This window comes from Drosophila eugracilis, unplaced genomic scaffold (assembly GCF_018153835.1).
Source record: "Drosophila eugracilis isolate 14026-0451.02 unplaced genomic scaffold, ASM1815383v1 contig_340, whole genome shotgun sequence".
Classification (NCBI taxonomy): Eukaryota; Metazoa; Arthropoda; class Insecta; order Diptera; family Drosophilidae; genus Drosophila; species Drosophila eugracilis.
Genome location: NW_024573195.1, coordinates 512,957 through 537,276, shown reverse-complemented (window position 1 = coordinate 537,276; position 24,320 = coordinate 512,957). Strand labels below are relative to the sequence as shown.

Here is a 24,320-nt window from a genome sequence, read left to right as displayed (position 1 = left end):
CGCCTGCCGTTATTCGTCCAAAATTCGGGAAATATCCTTGGGAGGCTAAGTGACTTTCTGAGGCATCACTTCCATAGTTTAAAACTGTTTGCAAATACGATCTATAATGATAATTATTATCACTCTGCGATACTAATATATTATTTAAATAAACTGAGGAACTTCTAAATATAGAGTGTAAGATATTGTTCACTACACCGACATCGTTTCCTACAATGCCGGTACTATCACTTTTTCTAAGTTGCACAACAAGTCGTAAATAAACACTTGATAGGTCTCGATATGTTTCACCATTTCCTAAACAGACAAATTCTATTGATGATGCTCCGTCTAAAGAAGCAATTGGATTATATGAAACTTCTTCAGTTCTTATAATGGAACTTTGCGTGGGATGTGGTGCAAACAAATCCAGTTCACTCTTCATGCATTCGATATGGTTATTCATTTTGTCTTAGAAAAAATGTCGCTAATATTTAATTTTCTTATAGTTCTTTTTCGTTTATGATGCGGTTTGGTTTGTTTACGCTGTTGCTTGGATGTTAAATGATGTCGTTTTTTTCTGGTGCCTCGCTTTTTATTTCTTTTTCCTTCCCCGTTTTGGAATCGGGTTATTTTATCAATTGCTCTATCTGATAAATTTTTCAAAGCAATTTTGCTCTGTTCTTGCAGGATATTTCTTAAGGGCTTTCTCCCGATTTCATTGATTACAGCCTTTCCAGTAGCAGCAGCCTGACTTTTTATAGCAGTTATACCCGAAAGAAAAAGTGGTTTGATATAATTAAAAAGACCACTAAAAAAGTTCCCGATTCCTCGTCCTTGTTGAACTATTCGTGGTGATACATAAAGACTTCCAATATTGCTTAAACCACCCCCACATTGGTTTAAATAGTATTCGTGATAAGATTTCACCATGATGACTGTTTTTATTATGAGTAAATAATTTTTAAGCCCGTATTATTTATAGACTTTACAACGTCCTTCTTCTTCTGAAATGTAGAGTAACAAAAATCGGAACTGTTGACGTTTCAAATGGAACCTTATATCCGTTTGAATCAGTAATTAGTATTGAGATTTCATTTGGTGACCATATATCCAAAGGATAATATTCAATGTTTTTAAATTGAATATTTTTTTCTTTTCCATTATAATACATTACTCGAAGACAACGAGGTTTTTTACAGCCTACAGATCTAGGTTTAATTATGTCAGTATAAATAAAAATCAACCCATTTTCAGGTGTTTTTGAATCAACGCTTACATTTTTATATCTAAATGTTTCAGCATTTACTAAGCTAACAAATTCCGTTTCTTCACGTATTGGAATTTCTTTATTGGAAGTTTGATTAATATAATTATTGAGATACATGTCTATAATGCCAACTTCCCAATCATCGTTCATGTCTTGTGGGATATTTACAATGTTTGTAAATGCACACTTTACGTTATCAGGAAATACATTTAATGAATCATTACTGAGCAATGTGATAAACATTTCATCTAAATTCCCCATTTTTATTATTTAAATTAAGCACTATTGATAAGAAATCCAACTGATTTTGTTTTTTCCTATTTGGTTTTTAGCACGAACCGATCTCATTAATTTTTCACGTCCAGACACATATTTAAGATCTTGAAATGGATTTGAATCTATTTTATATTTTTTCAGCTTTACCCTTAATTTACGTTGTTTATCATTAAGCTTCACTTTTGTCACTGCTCTTCTTTTAATATCTTCTTTATCGTCTAAAAAAGAAGTATCACTTAATTTTCGCTTATCGTCTAACAACTTTGTCCGTTCCTCGGTCTTAAGTTCTCCTTCATCACTATCAGTTGTTAAATTTGTAAGGACTTCATTTTTTGGTAATTTTTCTTCATATTTTATTATTGATTCTGAAGTATCAGGTTTTGCATCATTCCAATCTAATATTTGAGTTTCATTAATTCTGCTAGATATAGGGGTTGATTTTGAATCAATATTTCGAAAGTTAAATGATTTATTACGTTTTTTGTTTTGGTAGTAGCATAATTCTTGCCGTATTTTGATCCATTTGTCATAATCACTTATTTTATTGTTATTCAAAATTGGTAAAAATTTTATATCTATTAGTTCACTACCCCGGTCATTGTTTACCAGTTTTTGGTATGCGTTGGGATGCATTAGAACTACTTTGCTTAAGTTATGTTTATTTTTAATCATCTTTTAAAATTTTTCCAAAAATTCCGGAAAGCAATGAACTGATTAAAATAGGTAGGAAACCACCCTTCTGAATAAGAACTTTTCTCTTAGAGCTTAGGGTACGCTTTGGACATGAGAGATATCGCAATGCATTTTTATACTTTTTAAGAGCATTAAGATGTGATTTTGTAACTTTATGATTGCCTTGTAATGTGTTTAAAACAATCTCTACTAATGTTTTTACGAGGTCACTATCACTATTACTTATAATTGCCTTTCGAAGTTTATTGTTGGCCTTTTTGAGCACATACAATAAATGTTTGTTCGCTTTCAAGCGATTTAGATTCTTTTTGTAAACCATTTTCGTCTGAAAAGCACACGGTATATTCGGAATTAAAAATATCCGTTCTAAATCTTAAAAGATCGTTGATTCCTTGAGTAAGATCAATAAGTAAATATCCGTGTGGTTGTTCCGTTACTTCCTTATATATTCTAAATAACTCAGTTGGATTTTCAGGATAAATTTGTCTTGCTAAACATTGAAATTGTAGTTTATCACGAGGGTTTTTAAACATCACAATATATTTTGTGTTTAATGATATGTCTCGGGTATGCGATGACTTATGGAATATATTTTGAGTTACAACTATTACAGATAAATTCCTATGATGTGATCCTTTTGTAAAGAGCTCACATACATTTTTATTAAAAGCCCCCATCATCAAGTCATCCAATATTAAAAGAATGGGTTCATTAGTTTCGTTTTCAATTACATCAGGAACCCCTTTATAGTACTCAACATTATTAAAGTTTGGCTTAGCACTCTCCTCTCCATAACACCAAATAATTCGATTTATTGAAGTATTTAGCAAATCATTCTTCTTGTTTATTAAGTTTTCCAAAAAAGTGGTTTTTCCTGATCCTGATGGTCCGCAGATCAACATTGTAAAGGGATGTATAAACTGCGTAAACATTTTATTTATTTTTATTTTTTATTATATTTGAAATAGATTTTTTATCTTATCCTTAAACTACATTAGGTTTATTTATGTTTTTCCTGATCGCGTTTTTTAGAGCAGTTCTTCTCGAAGTGAGTATCAGATCCACAATAATTGCAATAAATCAGTTGTGTGTATCCCCTTTTGCGCGGATCATTACCAAACAAACCCTTGAATGACTCCATTGTATAAGACAACTTGTAGGTTCAACTATTTATTTATTACTGAAGCTTAAACATACGTTATAGTATTACAATATACTTCGTAATTTGAGTTTTCCAATATTACAAATAGCTTAAACAAATTATTTAGGGAACATCGTAGAGGAAATTTTGTCTTATGTATTTTACAATTGGTGAAAAAATTGGGTAGTTGGGTTAAGCTTCTTCCGATATCTATATCGATTATGGTCGCTGACAAATACTTTGATAAAAATTTTTTTTTTTTCAATTTCACGAACAATAATTGAACTATACTTATTGAGTGGGGAGAGAATTTCTTCTAGGGCTGTATACGGTATATCTCCAGCGGCCCATTCCAAACCATTTATATTTTGTTGATTTAAATGTTGCTGCTTAAGAGTTTCCTTATCCAATTCTTTTATGTTGAATGGCGGTTTGAAATGAAAGAAATTTGGTATAACCGTTCCTGCTGGCATGAATGCAAGCTCCTTGACAAAAACTTGTTTGTTGTTTCCAAATAAATATTGAAAATCAACAATAACGCTTGAATTACGATCTACAGTGTTCATGATGGTTTGAAATTTTGAACTGGACTGAGGGTGTACATGCGAAGGCCTTTTCCTTTATATACCGGACAGATTAGAATAAAGTTTTAGTTAAAATAAAGTGCTCTAACCAAATAGACATGTGTGTACCGAAAAGAAATAAAACTCCACGAAAGAAACAGGACCATGAGGTCATTTTTGGATTCGAATACTATGTTGTACATAATTTAAAGTTGAAATGTGGTTTATCCACTTCTAAAAAATTTATGCCTATGATCTGGATGCAGCAAAGTAAAAGTAATTTTGTTGGATTTGATAAAGACGAATGGATGCAACTTCTCACATATAAGGAATATATTCAGTTGAAACTGGACCAGTATGACTTCTTGATGCCTGACACAATTATTGATAACCCCTGCATGGCATCTATGAAATGTAATTTTAGATTTAGGAAATCTGATAATCAGTATGTTTTTGTAATTAATCAGTATGGTAACAAAATTGAGTTTGACTCTGAGTCCTGGAGATCCTTACTAAGACTTGGTATATTTTTTACAACCTTCCTATGTTGGAATTCAATATTACGACAACAAGTGGTATATCTTTACTATAATCATATTATTCCTAAGTGTGTGTCATTACAAAAGTATGACATTCAGTTAGCTGACTTAGAGGGTTCTTTCGGTAAAGATGTACAAATAGATTTAACACGATTATGTTTTGAAATTTCGAAAAAGATGCGTAACGAATTAAAAAGAGATGTACTTCTATATAAGCAGTCCATATTAACTAAGCAAATATCACTATCAAATAAAAAATAAAACAAAATAAAATAAATCAGCAACCTAAAATGAGTAAACAACAAGTTGTTGATGAAATTCACAAACCGGCACGCAAAAACTTTTTGCGTCGTAAATTTGTTCAGAAGGGGATTAATGATACATGGCAAATTGATTTAGTTGAAATGATACCCTTTAGGAAAGAAAATAGAGGGTATAGATATTTATTGACTGTTATTGACACATTCTCAAAGTATGCATTCGCTGAAGCTGTAAAGTCAAAATCCGCACTGGATGTTACAGAAGCAATGAGAACTGTCTTTAAAGCGAGCAAAAGTAAACCAAAGAATATTCAGTCAGATCAAGGAAAAGAATTCTTTAATTCAACATTTAAAACATTAATGAGCACATTTAATATAAATCATTATCACACTTTCACACATCTTAAGGCTTCAATATGCGAGCGTTTTAATCGAACATTAAAAAATCGCATGTGGAAAATGTTTAGTATGCAAGGAAATTATAAATGGATTCATAACATAAAATATCTTGTAAACCAGTATAATCATTCATATCACCGAACCATTAAAATGAACCCTGCTGATGTTTGCATTAAAAATGAGGAGTTCATTTTGAAAACGGTGTATAATTTCCCTAAAGTTTTTCCAAAACATAAATTTTCTGTAGATGATTTTGTTCGAATAAGTAAATATAAGGGAGCGTTTATGAAGGGATATGAACCCAATTGGACAACGGAGGTTTTTAAAGTTATAAAAGTTAAGTCTACATATCCAGTAACATATGAGCTTCAAGATTACAGAGGAAACTCTATTGATGGGTCATTTTATGAACAGGAACTACAAAAAGTTAAAGATAAGAATGCATTCCTGATAGAAAAAATACTTCAAAGAAAAAATAATCAAGTATTCGTTAAGTGGAGCGGATTTGATTCTAGCCACAACTCGTGGATTCCTGTAAATAAAATTCTTAAATAATAAAACGCAATTAGATATATTTTTAAACATTTATTTATTCACATATTTTTCTTAAAATAAAATTTTAATAATACAAAATATATTTACATATTTACATATATACTTTACAATAGATTATTATCTTGATCACTATTTATAATATGTTCAATTTTATAATGACCATGAGCTAATGTATTACAATTATCTGGTAAAATATATCTCTTATCATCCTTATAATTAAGACTTATTTTGTTCATAATTTCTGTATACAAAGTATGTGATCTACTACGAATTACACGCTGTGCTCCATAAAATGTTTTTTTATATTTTATACATTCAATATAATCAGTATGACTTAGTTTTTTAATAACAGATTTTTTAACTCCTTTAATTTTTTGAATAGATTCTGTTTTATTTTTATCTTTTGCAACTACACAAGAATATGCCTTAGCTTTAAGACCAGCAAAGGAAGTCATAACATCTCCAGCATGTTCATCCTTCATTTTTCCTGGTTCTCTATTATTGGCCTGAATTATTTGGTATTTATTTTCTAACTTATAATTTGAGGTATCAAAGCGATCGGGATTTGCTTTTATAGTCTCATAGAAATCATCCTCTGATGACAAAATAAAGGAGTCTGTATCCATATATATTATTTTCGTAGATGGACTTTTAACTAATAGAAAGTTGTAATAAAATTCATACATAAGCCACTTTGATAATTCTAAAACTGCTACTCCTATGTATATGGGCTTATCATACATTATTTGTGATGGTGTCGATTCAATTGCCGCTAAATCCGTTCCAAATAACTCAACGCTATGGAAATCATTTCTAGCTATACGTTGCCTAAAGCCTGGAGAATTTTGTCTAGACTCATAATGTTTTACTAGAACTACTTTACGACGCTTTTCAACATTTTCCATAGTTTTTCCGTATACGGCATTATTCATTAACTTATAAAAATTTTTTTCGAAGTCATTTCGTGCTAATTTTCTTTGATTAGTATTTAAATCAATATAGGGTTTTAACCAGCATGATTGTGTAAATGACAAAATCCTATGAATTTTTCGCAAAATCAAGCCATGCTGTAAACAAAGCTGAAGCTGTTTTAAATGAATTATGTACCCACTTTTGTTAGTTAAGTCTGCTATCAGTTTGGCCTGCTTGCCTCCTGGGGGAACTTTATTTTCAGGACAAAAAGGCAAATAATTATGAGAGTCATGTTGATTAGGAGGGTATTCCAGGTCAACTTCTAACATATATCCTACATCACCATCAGATAATATATTTTTATAGTCAAATAATGCGATTTCTTCCCTAGTTAAAAATTTAAACCCTGAAAGTGGTAAGGGCTGACTCATAGCCCATCCATATAAATTATTTGCGTCAATGTAACTTAAGAAATTATTTCGTTTGCTAGGATCAAAGTTATTTAAATACTTATTATTTGCTATGGAAATTCTTTGACTGCATTGTGTTAAGCCCCCTCTTACAGCTCTTTTTAAAAAGTTATACATATCACCATCACTTATTAATTCTAAGTGTACGTTGGTGAACTTTAACATTGCGTCCCATGATATGGAGGGAGCAGTTACATAGTTTATGGGGTCTAACTTATAAATTCTACGACAAATATTTCGAAAGTTTTCAAAGACATCGGCTAAAATTAAAACGTCACTTTCTAAATAAAGCTTTAAGTAATCCCTTATAGTATTACAATTAAAAGTGTCCCAAACTTTCTGTGCAAAACTATAATCTTCAACACTACAATTTTCATCGCTAAGAGAATTATAAAAACTATCAATGCTAGGAAGCTGGGTTTCGTTAAACTTTTCAAAGCTATCCAAGTAATCATAAGGAAATACACCCTTCCTACGCATTTGTCTGAATTTTTCTCCTTGAAATTTGGTTGCGAGAATTTTAAAATCCCTATCTTCCATATAGCTTGATAATTTTTCCAAGCTAGAATTTAGAAACCGTACTGAATCTATATACCTAATTTTATATCTATTTAATGCATTTAGTTTTATAGTTTGTGTAAGAGCTATGTACAATTCTTTATTACAAGGAATGGGGTTTAAATCTCCTTCCAATTCAGTAATAAATAAATGTATATCATACTTAGATAAATTATGAAAAACTACAGGAAAAAATGGATCGCTTAATTTATATTTTGGCTTACAGTTCTTATGAATAGGACCTACGTATTTCCCAGAAAATTGGTCGAAGTGTTTGTCCAGGTCGCCATCGTTGATTACCTTTTCACAGGCGCAGCAACTTCCTTCTTGATCAAAGTCATCGATTGGATCTGTACTGGGACTTTTTGCTGTGGCCCAATATTTGTAAAATAAACTCAAAGTCCTTTCTTTGAGAGTTTTACAAAATTGCTTAATGCAATCTTCACCTGTAATTTTATAAAATTTAAATTATTTCAAAATTTATTAACATCATTTTTTTTAATTTACCTTCATATGTCCATAACTCATTCAGAGTTGGATCATATTTGTGTGCAATGTAGAAGGATACCGCGCACGCTGAATGTTTTTGCACCTTTGTTGTTGCCGAAGTAGCCGGATTATTTAAGCAGATCTCATAGTTTTCAAGGACCGCCTCTATGTCTGCATATATAACTACTGGAGGTGATAGCTTCTTATGATATCCATTGAAAGAAGTGGTCGTATTAGGTTCAGGATAGTACGAAGCCACTTTTCCACATTCAAGCTTATTGTGGGTAGTGTTCGTTGTTGTATAAAACTGTAGACAGTTATCACAGAAATATTTTCCTGCGTGCGATTTTGAATGCTGCGAGCCGCATAATCTTTTGATGCACGTAATATAGGCATAGTGCATATTTTGACGGTTATTAATGCCTAATATATTAACGTGGTTTGGTAGAATCTCTTGAGTTTTAACTGTAGGTCCCACAATTTTTTTACCGTCATTATCAATTTCATACACATTGATGCTAAAATCTTTATTTTTTTTCTCGAACTGATTTATTCCTTTTTTGGTAATTGGGAACTCAATTCCTGAAAAATCCAGTCTCATTCCTTCATAATCAATGACTTCTGCATTGATATTTATGTGGTAGTTTGCCGGTTTCGTTAATTTCTCCCGTGAATATTTCTTTTGTTGTTGTGGTGTTGCAAAAGTAGCATTCTGAAATCGCTTGTTAGCTAGAAATGCTAAAATTGCCCACTTAAAACAAAATACGTCTGTGTTTTGAATATTTATTATCGCATTTCGCGATCTTATGGCATTCGGAGCTGGTATGAAACCGCTTGCAGGAATGTTTTCTAGTTTAACTATAGTGGCTTCAAAATAATCAAAGTTCTTGATAGCCCAACCAGAATCCTTTTCCTGGAATTCACTGCTCGATGTTATTAGGGATTCTATTGCGGCATTTAATTCTATAGTAATATTTTCAACTTGATATACCGATCTATATGCCGTTCCAAAGTGTTTCCTGGTTTCAACGGTTTCTCCGTCATCTATTTGTTTCATATAAGTCCCGTACACTCTTAACGAGAATTTGATTGCTCTATATTCTGACATGCAATCCTCAATTATTTTAAGTAGATTTGATTGACAAAATTGATAAAAATCATTTAAGTCAATTACATTTTCGTTGGGACATTTAATTCTATATGTTTTTACAGGAAACTTGGAGTTACTCACAATTTGTGAAATATTTTTATAATTTACATCTTCTCGAACCGAAGCATTCTTATGGTAATCGGTTAGCATATGCTGACGTTCCCTCGACTCAAGATACTGGATACCACAAGTATGACATAAAATTTCTCTTTTTTTGCTCTTCTATATTTCCCGAAATCTTAAGCTTTTTTGTAGGACTATTTGGTTCCTTACCCTCATCCATTCTTATCCGCTTGAGGGCATTTGCTGATGTTGAGGGAATATCGTCTCGAACAATATCTGGTTCCTGTTGTTTTCCTTTATTATCCTTCTTCTTCATTAAAATGCTGAATGCATTTTGCGGTCCTTCACAATTCTTATAGTGCTCGTCAAATTTATAGTTGGGGACTATACGGTAGCACAAGTCACATCTTATTTTAGAACTTGCCATTAAAACCTCGAAGGCATTCCGAGGTTTGGAACACTTGGCATAGTGATCACTAAACTCACACATCTTCACAATCATAGCACACAAATCACATGCAATTGTTGACTCCATTTTTTTGATTTAAACGATGTAGTTTTTAAGTTATTATAATATTTGAAATGTATTTGTATATATATATATATATATATATTTGTAAAAATTGTTTATAATTTTTAAGCACCGACGAAAATGACAAAGATAAACACAATAAAGCACCGAGACTTTTAATGTAGTTCTGAGGCCTTTGAGTAACTGATTCTGAGCAATTTGAGTGGTGTCATTTATATAGTCTCTAGACTATGTTCACCTAATGTTACCAATAGGGAGTGCATACAGGTATGTTTTACTCCTAGAACCAATCGTATTGGTTTTGAGTATACATAGGAGCCCCGGACGCCAGTCATATGGTATTGAAGGATAAGGAAGACAAGGATGGCGAACAAATTAACGGATGATGATAATGAGGCCTGAGAGTTCAGTGAAAGTAAATATCGGTGTGTGCGGAAGACTGGTCAGGAAAATGACAAGTGTAGTAAATATTCCATTTAATGGTTTCTACGGACAGCGGGATAGTTCGTGCACAATCTCCGTGTAAGAAAGATTTTCCCTTTCTATGTTCACTTGATAAGAACGATGCCCAAGGGTTCCACGAATGTAAATACAGGTGTGTGGGAAGTAACGGTCAGAACACCGTCAATTGCAATAAATATTTTTTTTAAGACTTAAAAGGAATCGGAAACGGTCATGCACAATCGTTATGAAATAAACATTTTACCTTTATATATATATTTACTTGTAACCACGTTGTCAGCACTTGCATTCGATCGTGAAGCAATTAAAAATTTCTGGCCTTAAGCTGAAAGTAGCTAGAACATAGGACATAGGCTGATTATAGTACATCAGTTTTACATTTAGCTGACTTGATTTTAAAATTTTAAATACTTGTATGCACTGATACTCGGTATGTATGTGTCGCCTGAGTCAGGTATTCTATAAGATCCTCCCTCCATTGGTTTTCTGGAAGACGTGACCCTTTGCTATCCCTTGGATGAGTCCACCTGAGAACTCACCCCTACCCTCAAGTGTGCGCTCAGGTCTGCTTGTGCGTGGAGGTGCGAACTCACCCCAACCCTCAAGTGTGTGCTGATATCTGCTTGTGCGCGGAGGTGTAAAAATTTATTGTTAAGCGTTTTAATGAAAAGTTGCAGTTTTTAACTTACAATCGTATAAAGCATACCACTGGAAAGGGCTTGAAAAATGCTTTCCAATGACACCAAACACACTTTTTTTTTTTTTTTTTTTTTTAGTGAGGGCCTATATTGAGACCCCCAATTACCGAAATTTTTGCCTTTTTAGGGTAGTAGTGAGCACTTGGGGAAAACGGAATGAATTACAAACGTAATGTAATGATCTTGGACTCCTATGACCTATACCCGAAAACGGTTTCTCAGCCAAGACCCCAACCAAAGATTTATCCTAGACACTGGCTGGGCGGTCGGCTAATCAGTGGAGGGCCATTTCGCCGAGTGCCATTTTAGCCAAGTGCCAATTCGCCGATGCCCCAAGTGCTCACTACTACCCTAAAAAGGCAAAAATTTCGGTAATTGGGGGTCTCAATATAGGCCCTCACTAAAAAAAAAAAAAAAAAAAAGTGTGTTTGGTGTCATTGGAAAGCATTTTTCAAGCCCTTTCCAGTGGTATGCTTTATACGATTGTAAGTTAAAAACTGCAACTTTTCATTAAAACGCTTAACAATAAATTTTTACACCTCCGCGCACAAGCAGATATCAGCACACACTTGAGGGTTGGGGTGAGTTCGCACCTCCACGCACAAGCAGACCTGAGCGCACACTTGAGGGTAGGGGTGAGTTCTCAGGTGGACTCATCCAAGGGATAGCAAAGGGTCACGTCTTCCAGAAAACCAATGGAGGGAGGATCTTATAGAATACCTGACTCAGGCGACACATACATACCGAGTATCAGTGCATACAAGTATTTAAAATTTTAAAATCAAGTCAGCTAAATGTAAAACTGATGTACTATAATCAGCCTATGTCCTATGTTCTAGCTACTTTGAATAAATAAGCAAAAACAACATACACCCAAAAATCAACAATAAAACTGTACGAGCATATACACAGCAACACGAAGCGAAACGGAGCGCAAACAAAATAAAATAACGGGATAAAACAATCAGGAAATTGTCCTTTGATCTTTTTCTCCTTCTCCACGCTCAAAGCGTAATTTTCGACCGGTTCGTAGATGTTTGTGAAGCCTTAAACAAAGTAATAAGATAAACCGATGAATTCTCGAATACAAATTGCATACGTCTCATTCCATTATGGTTGTCTGGCTGACAGCTAAACACGTCTAAGACATATTGTTGATGTTAAGTTCTCTTTATCACTCATTCATATCATTAACGGTTACTATATTGCAAAATTAGCAAGGTATTTTTGAATTTGAATTTTCAAATTAATTTTTTTACAAGACTAAAAAATTGTATGTCGAAGAGTTAACTCTTTTTTTTTATGTAACACATAATCGCGCTCAGCTACTATTTAAATATTTGATTTAAGCCCGTCCATCTGGTCCGGACAGATTTATTTAATTTACGTTAGTATTAAGCGTGCACATTCCAACTATGGAATCGATTTGATGCTTTCCTTGTTGTATGGTATGGTATGGTTATTTCACAAATTCGTCTTTAAAACACAATGACGATTTTATTTTGAAGATTTATTTTAGATTACAGTTCCAGCAATCTTAACCACAACGGTCGATTGCAGCACTATAAAAAAATTAATTTGATATTATATATCCTTATATATACCAACAAAAAACGTTGTTATAATGTTACTGCGCCAGTAACGATTATATCACTATTATTAGTAACACGGGACTATATCACATTATATAACTATGATGACTATATGTTACGATAAAGTAAGCCAACCCTTGACAACAATATGTGGATTAACTTAACAAAACAAAATTGTATTGTTGTTGACTTACACTATCTTTGCATATTCCAAATAATATATTCCAAATAATATAACGCAAAAACATGAAATAACGCTATATATACATAAGTATAGATAATACAAGAAGAATGGCTATAGTCGAGCCCCGCGACTATAAGATGCCCACAATTCTAAAATATTTATTTTGCTTGCGGAAATTCACAAAGCGCCACCTATTGTCAGAGAAAGCATATTGAATAATTGATAGTGACGTCACTGCTCACGTGAGGCCCTAAAAGCTACATTTCTTTATAAATAGCAAACATCGATAGATATTGTCAAAAGTATGTTATGCAAGGTCAAACGAAGACATCCACTATAATATTATGGCCGCCACAGCTTTTGTGGTTTGTGGGCATTACAGTGGGCGTGGCCGGATGAAATCTCATGGAAAGTTGCAGTAGCACCTCTTAAATACGTATTCTTAAGCCCAGCTTTCTAACTCTTATATTTTGTTGAATGTTTGGTTTTCCGGGTTTTGTGGGCGTGGCTGGAACTCCGAACTTTCTATCTATTGTTACCGAGATATCAGGTTTTCTACAAAATGCGAAAACCGTCTTTCGAGCTTGGTGGGCGTAAGAGTGGGCGTGGTATAATGGTACCACCATAAGATGCGCTGGCATCTGAAGATTATACATACTTAATTTCACCTTCCTAGCTCTAATACTTCCTGAGATTTCAGCAATTTTAGTTTTCGTGATTTGTGTCAGACGGCGGACAGACGGTCATAGCCTAATCGACTTCGCTATTGATACTGATCAAGAATATATATACTTTATACGGTCGGAAACGCATCCATCCACCTGTTACATACTTTTCAACGAATCTAATATACCCTTTTACTCTACGAGTAACGGGTATAAAAAGGATGAAATCGAAGGAAACTTTAAAAATGAATATTTTTTTCTTATACTTTTTTAGCCGTCTGAGTTAATGGATACTAAGCTATAAATCTTCACCAAGAAAGTAATTATGTTATATTATATTAAATCGGTTCCTTTGTTTTCTATTTCACTACCAAATAGAACAGCATTTTATACAATCGAAATGCTAGAGCTGTTTATCAAGTGTTAATTAAACCTTAAACATTTTACACAAAAAAAAAATACAAACACATTAAAAAATGTTAAGTATAAGTAAGATCAGTTTATCAACTCAAATTCCACAAGTTTAATAAATACACCTTAAGTAGTACAATCTTTTTCTTAACACAGCAGTTACAAGTTTTAACAAGATTTGGAATCAAAAGTTTCGATTTTTTGAATAACATAGGTACACAAATATGTTTAAACTTAAATATCCATTTGTCTGTATGAACACTGAGTTCTCAGGAAGTGTAACATCCCTAGGCAAAGCTGAAAAGCTTAAAACTCTGACCTTAAACGCTTAAGCGAAACTATAAGACTTAAAAAGGTGGGATTACATGCATCTTAAGAAGTATAATATCCTCTTTTACTATACGAGCATGATCTTACTCTCATTTAGATAAGTATAAGTTTTAATTCCTCCATTAGTCTGATGTACGTTATGTGTGTTGATGTGTTTGTACAATTTGACTTTAGTGCAGTAAAATATCTTATGATTAAGCCACCACTAGGCATCATAGATACGCCCATACACAGCCGAATAGTAGATATGATTTCGAATGCCGAAGGGCAATGTACATACTCAAATATGCATACATACACACACTGAATGTAAAGGCATGTGGTCCTTTTAAATACGTATATCTACGTTACCGGTTTTCCGCTATCCGTCCGCCAACCGAATCGCTATGCTGCAATACAATAGCAAATAATTGAGGAAACAATTGGCTGAGACGAGCATAGCAGTAACCACCACTACCTACTTGCTGCGTTGCTGAACAGAAATGGGCGGAGCCTTACTGAACATATCTACGATTGTGTTGGACAATGCCCTCTTCTTGGCTTTCTTTCTATCGATTTTGCATTCGGGCTGGGCAAAAACAAAAAGGTTTTTGTTTCTCGGCATTCATGTATTCGCTCGGCATCGAGACACGTTCACTAGAGCAACAGAGACAGACATAGAACTTCATGGGCAGGGGAGGAGTAAGATAGAGAGATAGAAGAGCACTGGTCTAAATACAAGGAGCGAGAGAGACAATTCTCGTAATTCGTGCAACAATATGTATGTGCAGAACAATTGAATCCACGCCCACACTCATTTACGGCGGTCCCCAACCAACCACTCGGCGAGCAGTTTCGTGACCTTAAGGGGTCGGGTAGTGATGGAAAGAGTTACACTGCCCGAGGGCTTGAAAAGCGAAGAGCAGCATAAAGAGAAGCGAATAGCTAAAGAGAATAAATCGAGGTAGAAGCGCCACAGTGGGTGAAATTTGCTGAACCTGTGGAGTTAGGTTCAATTCCATTTCCAAAGGGACAAAGTCAAAGTTTTGTGAACAGGTTACTTTTAAAATTTAAGAATACATAAAATTTTAAACGTTTTTCGGTATTAATTTGTTTTAACAACCCAACATTTAAGTCAATTTAAAAGTTTCATTGTTATTTCTTGTGAAGTCACTTTGGAGAATAAGGTTAATTAATTATTTAATTGTGACAAATATGCAGAGAATATCTTCTTATGGTCTTCTTAAGTCCGTCGAATGTAGGAAAATCTTTAAAAGAAAGTTTTTTTACTTTATAGGAAACGTGGTTCAAACCTATAAAGGCTCGAGAAGACCGTGTTAAAGCTTTAAAAAGTGTGTATTTAACTTCGTCGTTGCCCACTGTGTGCTGCTGATGCGCTCTTTGTGTCTTTAACAGTCGATTTTCCTCTCTGCCAGTCGCAGCCACAGAAGTAGTCAGATACTCCAGCGTCGTCAGTTTTCCGCGATGACTCGACCTGAGCAGTAGATGGCGAGCATAAGTGGACAGAGTACGGCATGTGGATTCGGAATCCCGAGAAGCAGAGCAGCACGGTCTTTTAAATACTCTGTCAGAATAAATAGCCAATGTAAAACGAACACTGACAGTGAGAGCAGGGAGCATTGAGAACAGGGCAAGGCTGCCAGCCTAGTCGGTAGCGGTGAAGCAACATTGTCGCTTGGCTGTGACTTGTACGGGCACTGATACCGATACGGATTTGCCATTGTGTCGCATTGCGCTGGCCAATCAGGCACAGACTTTTTGGGCCATCCTCCCTATTTACATTTTTCCACTGCTCTATAGCATTGACTTGCTGTAATGGCACAACTCTTGACGATGCGCGAGGTGAGCCACCTACCTAATTTATCAGGACCCATAGTGCATGTGTAGAAAACCGAAAAATTTTGAATTATAATATTTTCATAGTATAATAGTATAAGTGTTTAAAAATGAAGCCCGTGAACCAGATAAATCCGAAGTAATTAGTTGCTACTTAAAAAAGATACGAAAATATGTGAAATAGAAGAACTGTGTTAACTATTTCGATATATATATGTATACAATTACAGGTGTTTAAACAAAATCGTGCTTTGTAGATTATACTTAAAAAATGGGATGGCCTAACAACAGTTTCAAAACAAGAAGAAACTATATAATCGTGTGCTGCGGCTATAAGATACCCGTTACTGTTTTATATAATTTTAAAATATTAATTTTGCTAGTGAAAATGGAGAAAGATAACAGATGGTGACGACACTGTCCATGTAAGGCCTTATAACCTATGTTTCTTCATAAATAGCGAAATAATGTTCCGGCTAAAAAAATCTTTAATAAATCGATAGATATTGACAAAAAAAAATGTTATACAAGATCAAACAAAGACATTCATTAAATTATAATATTTGGCTTGTGGGCGGTAGAGTGGGCGTGGTCAGATGAAAAAAAGGTTGGCATGGCTAGATAGAAAAAAGTGATTCACATTGGGGGCATCATAGAACACTACATGCGCAATAACGTATAGCTACCAAAATATCAGCCTTAATAAAAAAAAATCGAAAGCGAGCTTTACGGGCGTAAGAGTGGGTGTGGCCGGATAATGGTGGTACCACCATAAGATGCGCTGACATCTCAAGAGTATACATACTTAATGCGATTTTAGTTTTCCGTGATTTGTGAGCGTTAGAGTGGACGTGGCAGGATGCTAAAATAAATTGCGCTGCGTTGGGACCTCAAGAATCTTCATGCTTAATCTCAACTTTGTATCTCTTATAGATCCTGAGATCTCAGCGTTCACACGGACAGACGGACATGGCTTAATCGACTCGGCTATTGATCCTAATCAAGAATATATATACTTAATAGGGTCGGAAACGCTTCCTTCCACATGTTACATACTTTTCAACGAATCTAATACACCTTTTTACTCTACAAGTAACGGGTATAATTTACGCTTTATTACGCTTTTTAATAATATTAAACTCCTAATAATGTTTTAAAATCGATTTACACCACGGCCCACTTAAATTCCTTAATTATCTTCACCACTGTTTTTGAGTAAACTATATATGAAAATTCAATTCATATTTAAGATAAAATCGCTTTACTTATATGAAAGGTAAACAGTAACAAATTCCTTCTTACGATATAATTGCAGATTCTATAGACATCGATCTGCACAGCACACGTTTGTTTGTTTAGTTTTCAAATGCAAATATTATTGCATAATATCACTCCAAGTAAATAAACATATCTTTTCAAAAATTGTACATGTCGTCAATTTCTGTTAGCATAATTTTTTTTAATTTCTGATGTTTGCGGTACTTGACTAAACCGTTCCTTTTTTAAATCAATTGAAAACTTCAGAAAATATTAATATGGTTTGACTTCAAATAGTGACAAATATTATTTTACATCTTGTATACATTTTGGAAGGTAATTAATGTATTTTGGTTAGCAGTGTTTAGATCGCCAGATTCCGAAGGTTGAAGAAACTGTCGTTCGTTTTCTAATTGCAGATTTACACTTTTTTCTTTCAGACCCATTTCATTAGCATGACCGACATTGAAACAAGTGCTCAACAACAAGAACACCTTCAAAATGTGCAGAGTCTGCAACCCGAAAGCTGCCTCCAAGAGTTGCATAATCAACTGAGCAGTCAATTCGTGTCAGCTCGGTTTGCAACTCCTAATCCGCATCATCACCAGCATGCATCATCTGTAACTTCCGGAAGCCTCGTGCCATTTCTTCCGGCCTTTCTTCAGCCCCCGATACCAGCTCAACAGCTGCTCCATCTTGTTCCAAGCCAGACGAGTCTCCATACTGTCACCCACCAAAGTCATCCTCAAAGTGAGCCATCCAGCGCACACAAAATGGCCCTAGCACCTATGTGGTCCTCTGCAGCTGTGGCGGCTGCACACATTCAGGCCGCTCTGGCGGCTGCAGCGGTTGCAGCTGTCAATAATAATAAAAACAGCAGCATTTTTTCTAACAACAACAAGGTACTCGCTTTATCAAACAGTGGTAATGAACCTTCTAGTGCGGATTCCTCCGCATCTCTACCGTTAGTAGAGATAAGAGAAATAAGAAAAGGCGGGAACGGAGTGGCGTGCTTGTCAAGGCCGGAGTCCCCAGAAAACGAGAACCCACCTTATGCAATCCTCTCTTATACCCACAACACACCTCCACAATCACCACATGGTCGAACAGCTGAATGTTCCAAGAATTTTTCACCATCGCCAACGGACAATCACAGCATGGCAAGCCTATCTGAAGCCCAAGACTCGGAAATGGATGCTCCACTTAATCTTAGCAAGCCAAAGGGATCACCCAGTTCTTCGCCGATCAGCTCTTCTCAAAGGGATCACAACGAATGCCTTACTCCTGTTGTGTCCAGTCCACCCCTTAGCTGGCAAGGGCATAAACAATATGCCGATATAGAGTCGAACCATTTAAACAGTCATGTAAGTAATTTTTTCAATATTTTACAAATATTTCTTATTTGTTTTATTTTTGTAATCGCTCATTTCGCAATTATCACGGTACTGCGTTGGTAGAGGTAGTTATGTACAGTTAATTCAGAGAAATAAATTAAAGAACATTAAAAACTCATTTTGGTTTACGCGTATTCCTAAGAGGTATAGTACCTTTGATAAAGTTTATTTAATTCTTTTTTAAGGATTTTCAAATGTTTCCCTAAATGTATTTAAACCCATCCGTTAGTGTTGAATCTCAATCGAAGTGTTACAGCTGATCAAAACAGAAATGTTGTTTCGATACTTTTAAATATCTTTCTGTCTAATGTCGGACCTTGTACCGTAAGTCCGATTTTTTCACTAATTTTGGAAATCAAGGTGGAATACCACCCTGGTTACCTTACTATTCCAGTTATTAAAATTTCTCGCACTTCTTTTTATTTGAGCTCCTCCTGATTAAGTTAGCAGCTCTATCTCTTAACAGCTGAGGGAGTATGTGGCAACGGAGTAGAAATTAAGCTGGCAGCCCTTTTTTAAACAGTTAAATTAAATTTTTTTTTATTTTTTTAAGGCTTTTGTTTTATGAGGTTAATGTAGGAATTTATGTAAATTGTCAAATTTATTTTATTTATTTACACCTCGTATAACGAGGGATTGATTTTAGTTTATGCCATATGTTTGGCAATCGCTAACAAGACACTGGTGCAGCTGGGAATGCCTGCTCCAAACCGACCAGCAAATGACCTGCTCGATTGTAAATTGCAACGAAAATCTCTTATTTCGTATATAAACTTTCTCATTGAAAGGCAAGCGTGCCGAGCGAAGCGATGCGGACGCGCTAGTATTGAATATAATTTTTTTGTCAATACTATCGATAAAAAAATTGTTCAAACTGGAACTCCATTTCACAAATATTTTTAGTTTAGAAAGGGTGAATAGGGTGAATACTTAAACCCAATTGATGACGGTTACGCCTCCAAACAAATATCACCTATACCCTTTTCCTCAAAGAACTATTTGCTTTTCCTTACTTTTAAACCAAGACTTCACTTACTTTTGTACGATATTGTTTTAAAATGGCCGAAATCAAATGATTTAGAAATCGTACTTGAAATTTTTCGATGGGTAGGATTTACTTTCCTAAATATAAACGGTATTAAATTTACTCCTTTTTCCTTCCAGGAGAGAGTGTGGAATTCAGCTGTCGTCAGTTCTTCAGTATCACGGGCAACGCGAATTAGCCGGGACTCAGTTAACAGTTGCGGTACAAATTCAGAACGATCAGCTGCGTTGGATTCCGAAAGTATCACAACGGGTCAACTTGGCGCTATACCTCCGCCATCATCACACCTGCTAAGGCAAGGCAATGGACATGGACACGGCCATAGTCACGGGCACAGCAAGCCGCACATAAAAAGGCCCATGAATGCATTCATGGTATGGGCTAAAGATGAGCGAAGGAAGATATTGAAGGCCTGTCCGGATATGCATAATTCAAACATATCCAAAATTTTGGGAGCCCGCTGGAAAGCAATGTCTAATGTCGACAAGCAGCCGTATTACGAAGAACAGTCAAGACTTTCGAAACTTCACATGGAACAGCATCCGGACTACCGTTATAGACCTCGACCCAAGCGCACATGCATTGTTGATGGCAAAAAGATGCGAATATCCGAATACAAAGTCTTGATGCGTAATCGGCGTGCTGAGATGAGACAGTTATGGTGCCGCACAGGAGGGGTTAGTGGTGGGTCGGGAAGTGCCTGTGCCGACGTTTGCCCAAAGGGTCCCAATGCTCAGGCTGCAGTTACAGCAGCTGTTTACCACTTGCAGGATATGGCCTCTGCAGCAGCTAAAGTTCATGGCAATGACTGTGGCCCCTTGCCATCAGCCTCTCAGCAATTCTTTTATCCCCCAGAAAGCTTATCGCCCTCCGGATTTTCTTCAGATGAAGTGGAGTTGGCAACTCAGCGCGAGGACGATTAGAGTTCCGATAACCACCACCCAAACCAGAAGATCAGTAATTCTGGCCATACGTGCTAGATCTCACCAGACAAAAGAAGGGAGATAATACCACTAAAATTAGCTATAATTATGTAAATACAAATATGGCTTGGATAGTCACTGTTTAAATTAGCCTTAAGTTTCAGTTCAAGTGCCATTACACGTATACACATGTATAGATAATTTGTGAACCCATAGTTCGCAAGCCATTTGGTCTTGAGAACGTTGCAATTTTTGTGCCATTTTCGCACCAATGCTTTAGCTATAGAAATATCCCAGCTTAGACGTAAAATTACAATTAGCTAGTATCGTTTAATATTTGTAAAATTTACAAGCTTAATAGATCCATACATATGTAAATGTCAAATTTGTAAGCGTCCAAATACTCGAAGGTAGATTATTTAAAAGCCACTCAAATACATACAGTGTGTCAAAAAACGTTGTACTCCATCTAATTCAACTATTTTTTTACTTAACATGTAAAATACAATGTAAAATTAAAAAGGATACGTAGTTATCATATAAAATATGCTTAATTAATAAGTGCAAAAACAGTGCAATGGGAGCGAATAAAAAACAACAACTTAAGTTTGTCAAAAAACACACTTGTGTTTTTGATTCCGTTTTGCTCGTGTTGAGAAACACGATACTTTATGTAGCAATGGCTTTAGCATTCCTCTTATTATTATTATACAAAATTAATTAAATAATTCTTCGTCTTTTTTTTAATCTGTTTCAGAGCTGAAATGTTTTTGTTTTCAGCTAACCGCGAAGTGAAGGTTGGCAAAGATACCTGGAATATTGACGCGAATCTTTGACTTGAACTCTAAGGATGTACCCTTGTTTTATATAAAAAAGGTCCCAGGGTATCCAACGGCACAAATTAAATGCTCGAAATAATATATAGCAAACTCTTATTGAATGATCGTTTTCTCCAGAAGAGCAAAACGGAATCAATAAACAGGAGTGTGTAAACAGTATCTTGACAGTGCCAAACTTGTGTAAACTTAAGTTTTCGTCTTTTTTCGCTGTCATTGCAATGTTTTGTTTATGTTTTTTCACTTATTAATCAAGCACCTTCTTTACATTTAACAAGATGTTTTTTGCATGAAAAGTAAAAAATTTAATTTAAATTCATTGTGACACAAGTTTCTTGACATACTTTACATAGATAAGTACATACACACCCATACATATTTACATAGTCATAGATTTTCAAGTTAAATATATAGAAGGACTTGTGTGCATACTTAGTAAACATATTACGATGTTATAATAACTTGATAGTATTCCTATTCCGGCAATAAGCTAATTTTTTATCATGCTGGTGTAAATTTAAAAAAATTATATGTGAATAATACGGTATATCGAAATGTACAATCAGTCAAAATATAATTTTCCGTCAACGTAATCAAGTCTTGACTTTAACATGCAATCTTGTCAAATAAAAATTCAAAAATTATTTTAAAAAAATTGTGTATCAAAGACTTAGCGATGGAGCATTACATAATATGACTAAATTGGTTATATTATGACACATTTTTGGGGATAAGACAGTTCATATAAGCATGCATAACTAATGTTTATGGTTTGTTTGACCTTTATTATTTTTTTGTAAATACTTATTAGTATTACAAAAAATGGGTTTAATTATTATTCTATTAAAATATTTTAAAAAGTAGGTAACGAATCCGAAACCTATCTGAAGCGAGTCACAACTTTTGCAAATATGTAAACTTATCGTTGAAGAGAAAAAGTAACTTACCGTTGAAATTAGTCATTTTTCATACATTTAGATTTAATTACATAATTTGTAACCCTTTTTTCCATGGGTAAATATGTAAAATGCCTTTGTTATTAAACCATTTTGGGCTAGAGGCAGTAAAAAAGTGGCCAACTGTACCAAGCATGTGATTGTTACGCGCATTGTTATTTTTATAAGTGTACTGCAATTCGTTGTGGTTGTTATCTATGGGTCGCCAAACATTTTTAAATTTCGTTTCAATCACCGCAGTACATAAAATGATAGGACAACAACAGTGAGGAACGAACGCATTAAAATTCAAATATTGCACACCCCTCGGCAATAGAAATCCAATTACTTAACATCAGGGCAAATACTATGACTGGACTTACTGATGTTGTTATAATAACCGTTACTCGTGAATAAAATATCTAGGCTAGATTCTTGTGTCTAAACTTGCTACCGTAATTTAACATAATCGAACTGCTGTACCAAATATTAGTTAACATTAGCAAGAGCGTAGATGTGAAAAAATCCCAATAGAGAGAAAGAAGATATACATATTTTTTAATTTTAGAATTTACATTTAAGTATTAATTTAAATCTTGAGATGCGACAAAATAGAAGGTAAGTTATACAAATGTATACAAATTGTACAAGATACAAAGAATTTCATAAAAATTATTTGAAATTGGATTGGTTGCTTGAAGTATTGAAAATATATACTCCTCCAGCATTGTAATAAAATAATCACATACATACATGACGGTTGGGATTTTTGTTAGGCGCTATTCCTTACGTAGCAATCAATCGTCATCTATCATCTGGCATACGCCTGGAGCAAACAATTTTTAAATATATCTAACGATACATTTTTGTAATATTTATAAAGATTGATTTACAAAGAATGTAACGATTTTAAATGCCTAAATTTCGTTGTCCTAACAGTGTCGGTATTTTAATAAAGAGCTTTCCTGTTTTCTTTTTGTTACTTCCATAAAGTCCTTACATAACATTTCTGAAAGGTATCTGGAGCTTAAAATACCATTACACTGGACAGCACAGTCTTACAGTTCACCTAAGTTCCTGGATCCTATAACAGTTAAAAAAATATATAAAAAGGAATCTGAAAAAAAAGGAAACAAATTAATGTTTGTAAGCGTTTAGTAATATTTTGAAATTATGTTGGCTAAGATATAGATCCAGGACACACAGTAGATTTTACCGAACATAAAATTTTGTTTACTGCATTGATATCTGTAATATAAATAGACAGGAATAGAATCTGCGTCACCAGATTTTCCATATCATACAAACAGGTAATTTGATCAAAAGCTCTCTTGTGAGTTGTCTCTATAAACTTTTCTAACCGGATGGGAATACATCGTACAGAACTTTTTAACGCAGCGTAACAAAGCCACATTTGCAAACCAAGCTGCAGAAAAAAAGTAATTAAAAAACCTACGTGGTATTTTGAAATAAAGCGAAACTTTCTAAAGGCTTGCCAGTAAAAATTGTAACGACGGAATCTTATGTTCAACTAGCAAATAAAAGTAAAGCAAAAATACACAATCTACTAATCATAACACACATATAGCCATGTATATTTTTAATGGAACAGGAAACGCTTTCTTCTACTTATTTATGTATAGAACATATTAAACCGTACTACATAAATAATACTATTCCCTATTGGAGATTATTTTTTTAAACTTCCGCAAAAAAAAAATTATACGGTTAACCTAATTTTCTTAATATATACGTATGTACGTTGTTATGTTGAATATAACGCATGATGCAGAGCTATAGCATATTCTCACTTGGTATTTCACCCATTCACTCTCGGCTACGTCTGAACATGCCTCTATATGTGAACACACGTGAAAATTTATCGATGAACATCGTTTTTTTC

The 24,320-nt window shown here is 34.4% G+C and overlaps 2 protein-coding genes and 1 long non-coding RNA gene across 5 annotated transcripts in view; 1 reads left to right on the top strand and 2 right to left on the bottom strand.

The window, feature by feature from the left end:
* Positions 1 to 21,265, top strand: part of LOC108102376 (transcription factor Sox-5) — a 51,881-nt gene extending 30,616 nt beyond the window's left edge. The window contains exons 1-3 of one of the 3 annotated variants that reach the window (XM_017207299.2): positions 15,664 to 16,033; positions 17,725 to 18,648; positions 19,843 to 21,265. In XM_017207299.2, coding sequence (XP_017062788.1) covers positions 16,007 to 16,033; positions 17,725 to 18,648; positions 19,843 to 20,646 — 1,755 coding nt within the window. In that variant the 5' untranslated portion in view covers positions 15,664 to 16,006 and the 3' untranslated portion in view covers positions 20,647 to 21,265. Of the gene's footprint in view, positions 1 to 15,663; positions 16,034 to 17,087; positions 17,127 to 17,724; positions 18,649 to 19,842 lie in introns of those variants that run through there. The other 2 variants (XM_017207300.2, XM_017207296.2) reach the window with 2 other exon arrangements.
* On the bottom strand, positions 5,633 to 8,787 carry LOC121530149. The gene is made up of 2 exons (XM_041818562.1): positions 8,123 to 8,787; positions 5,633 to 8,061 (listed from the first exon to the last, which is right to left on the bottom strand). The coding sequence occupies exons 1-2, from the start codon at positions 8,703 to 8,705 to the stop codon at positions 5,780 to 5,782; spliced, it is 2,865 nt and encodes a 954-aa protein (XP_041674496.1). The 5' UTR covers positions 8,706 to 8,787; the 3' UTR covers positions 5,633 to 5,779.
* LOC121530151 lies at positions 10,544 to 10,772 on the bottom strand. Its single transcript, XR_005993828.1, has 2 exons — positions 10,723 to 10,772; positions 10,544 to 10,646 (listed from the first exon to the last, which is right to left on the bottom strand). It is a non-coding gene; the product is annotated as an uncharacterized LOC121530151 (long non-coding RNA).
* Positions 21,266 to 24,320: the final 3,055 nt, after the last annotated feature.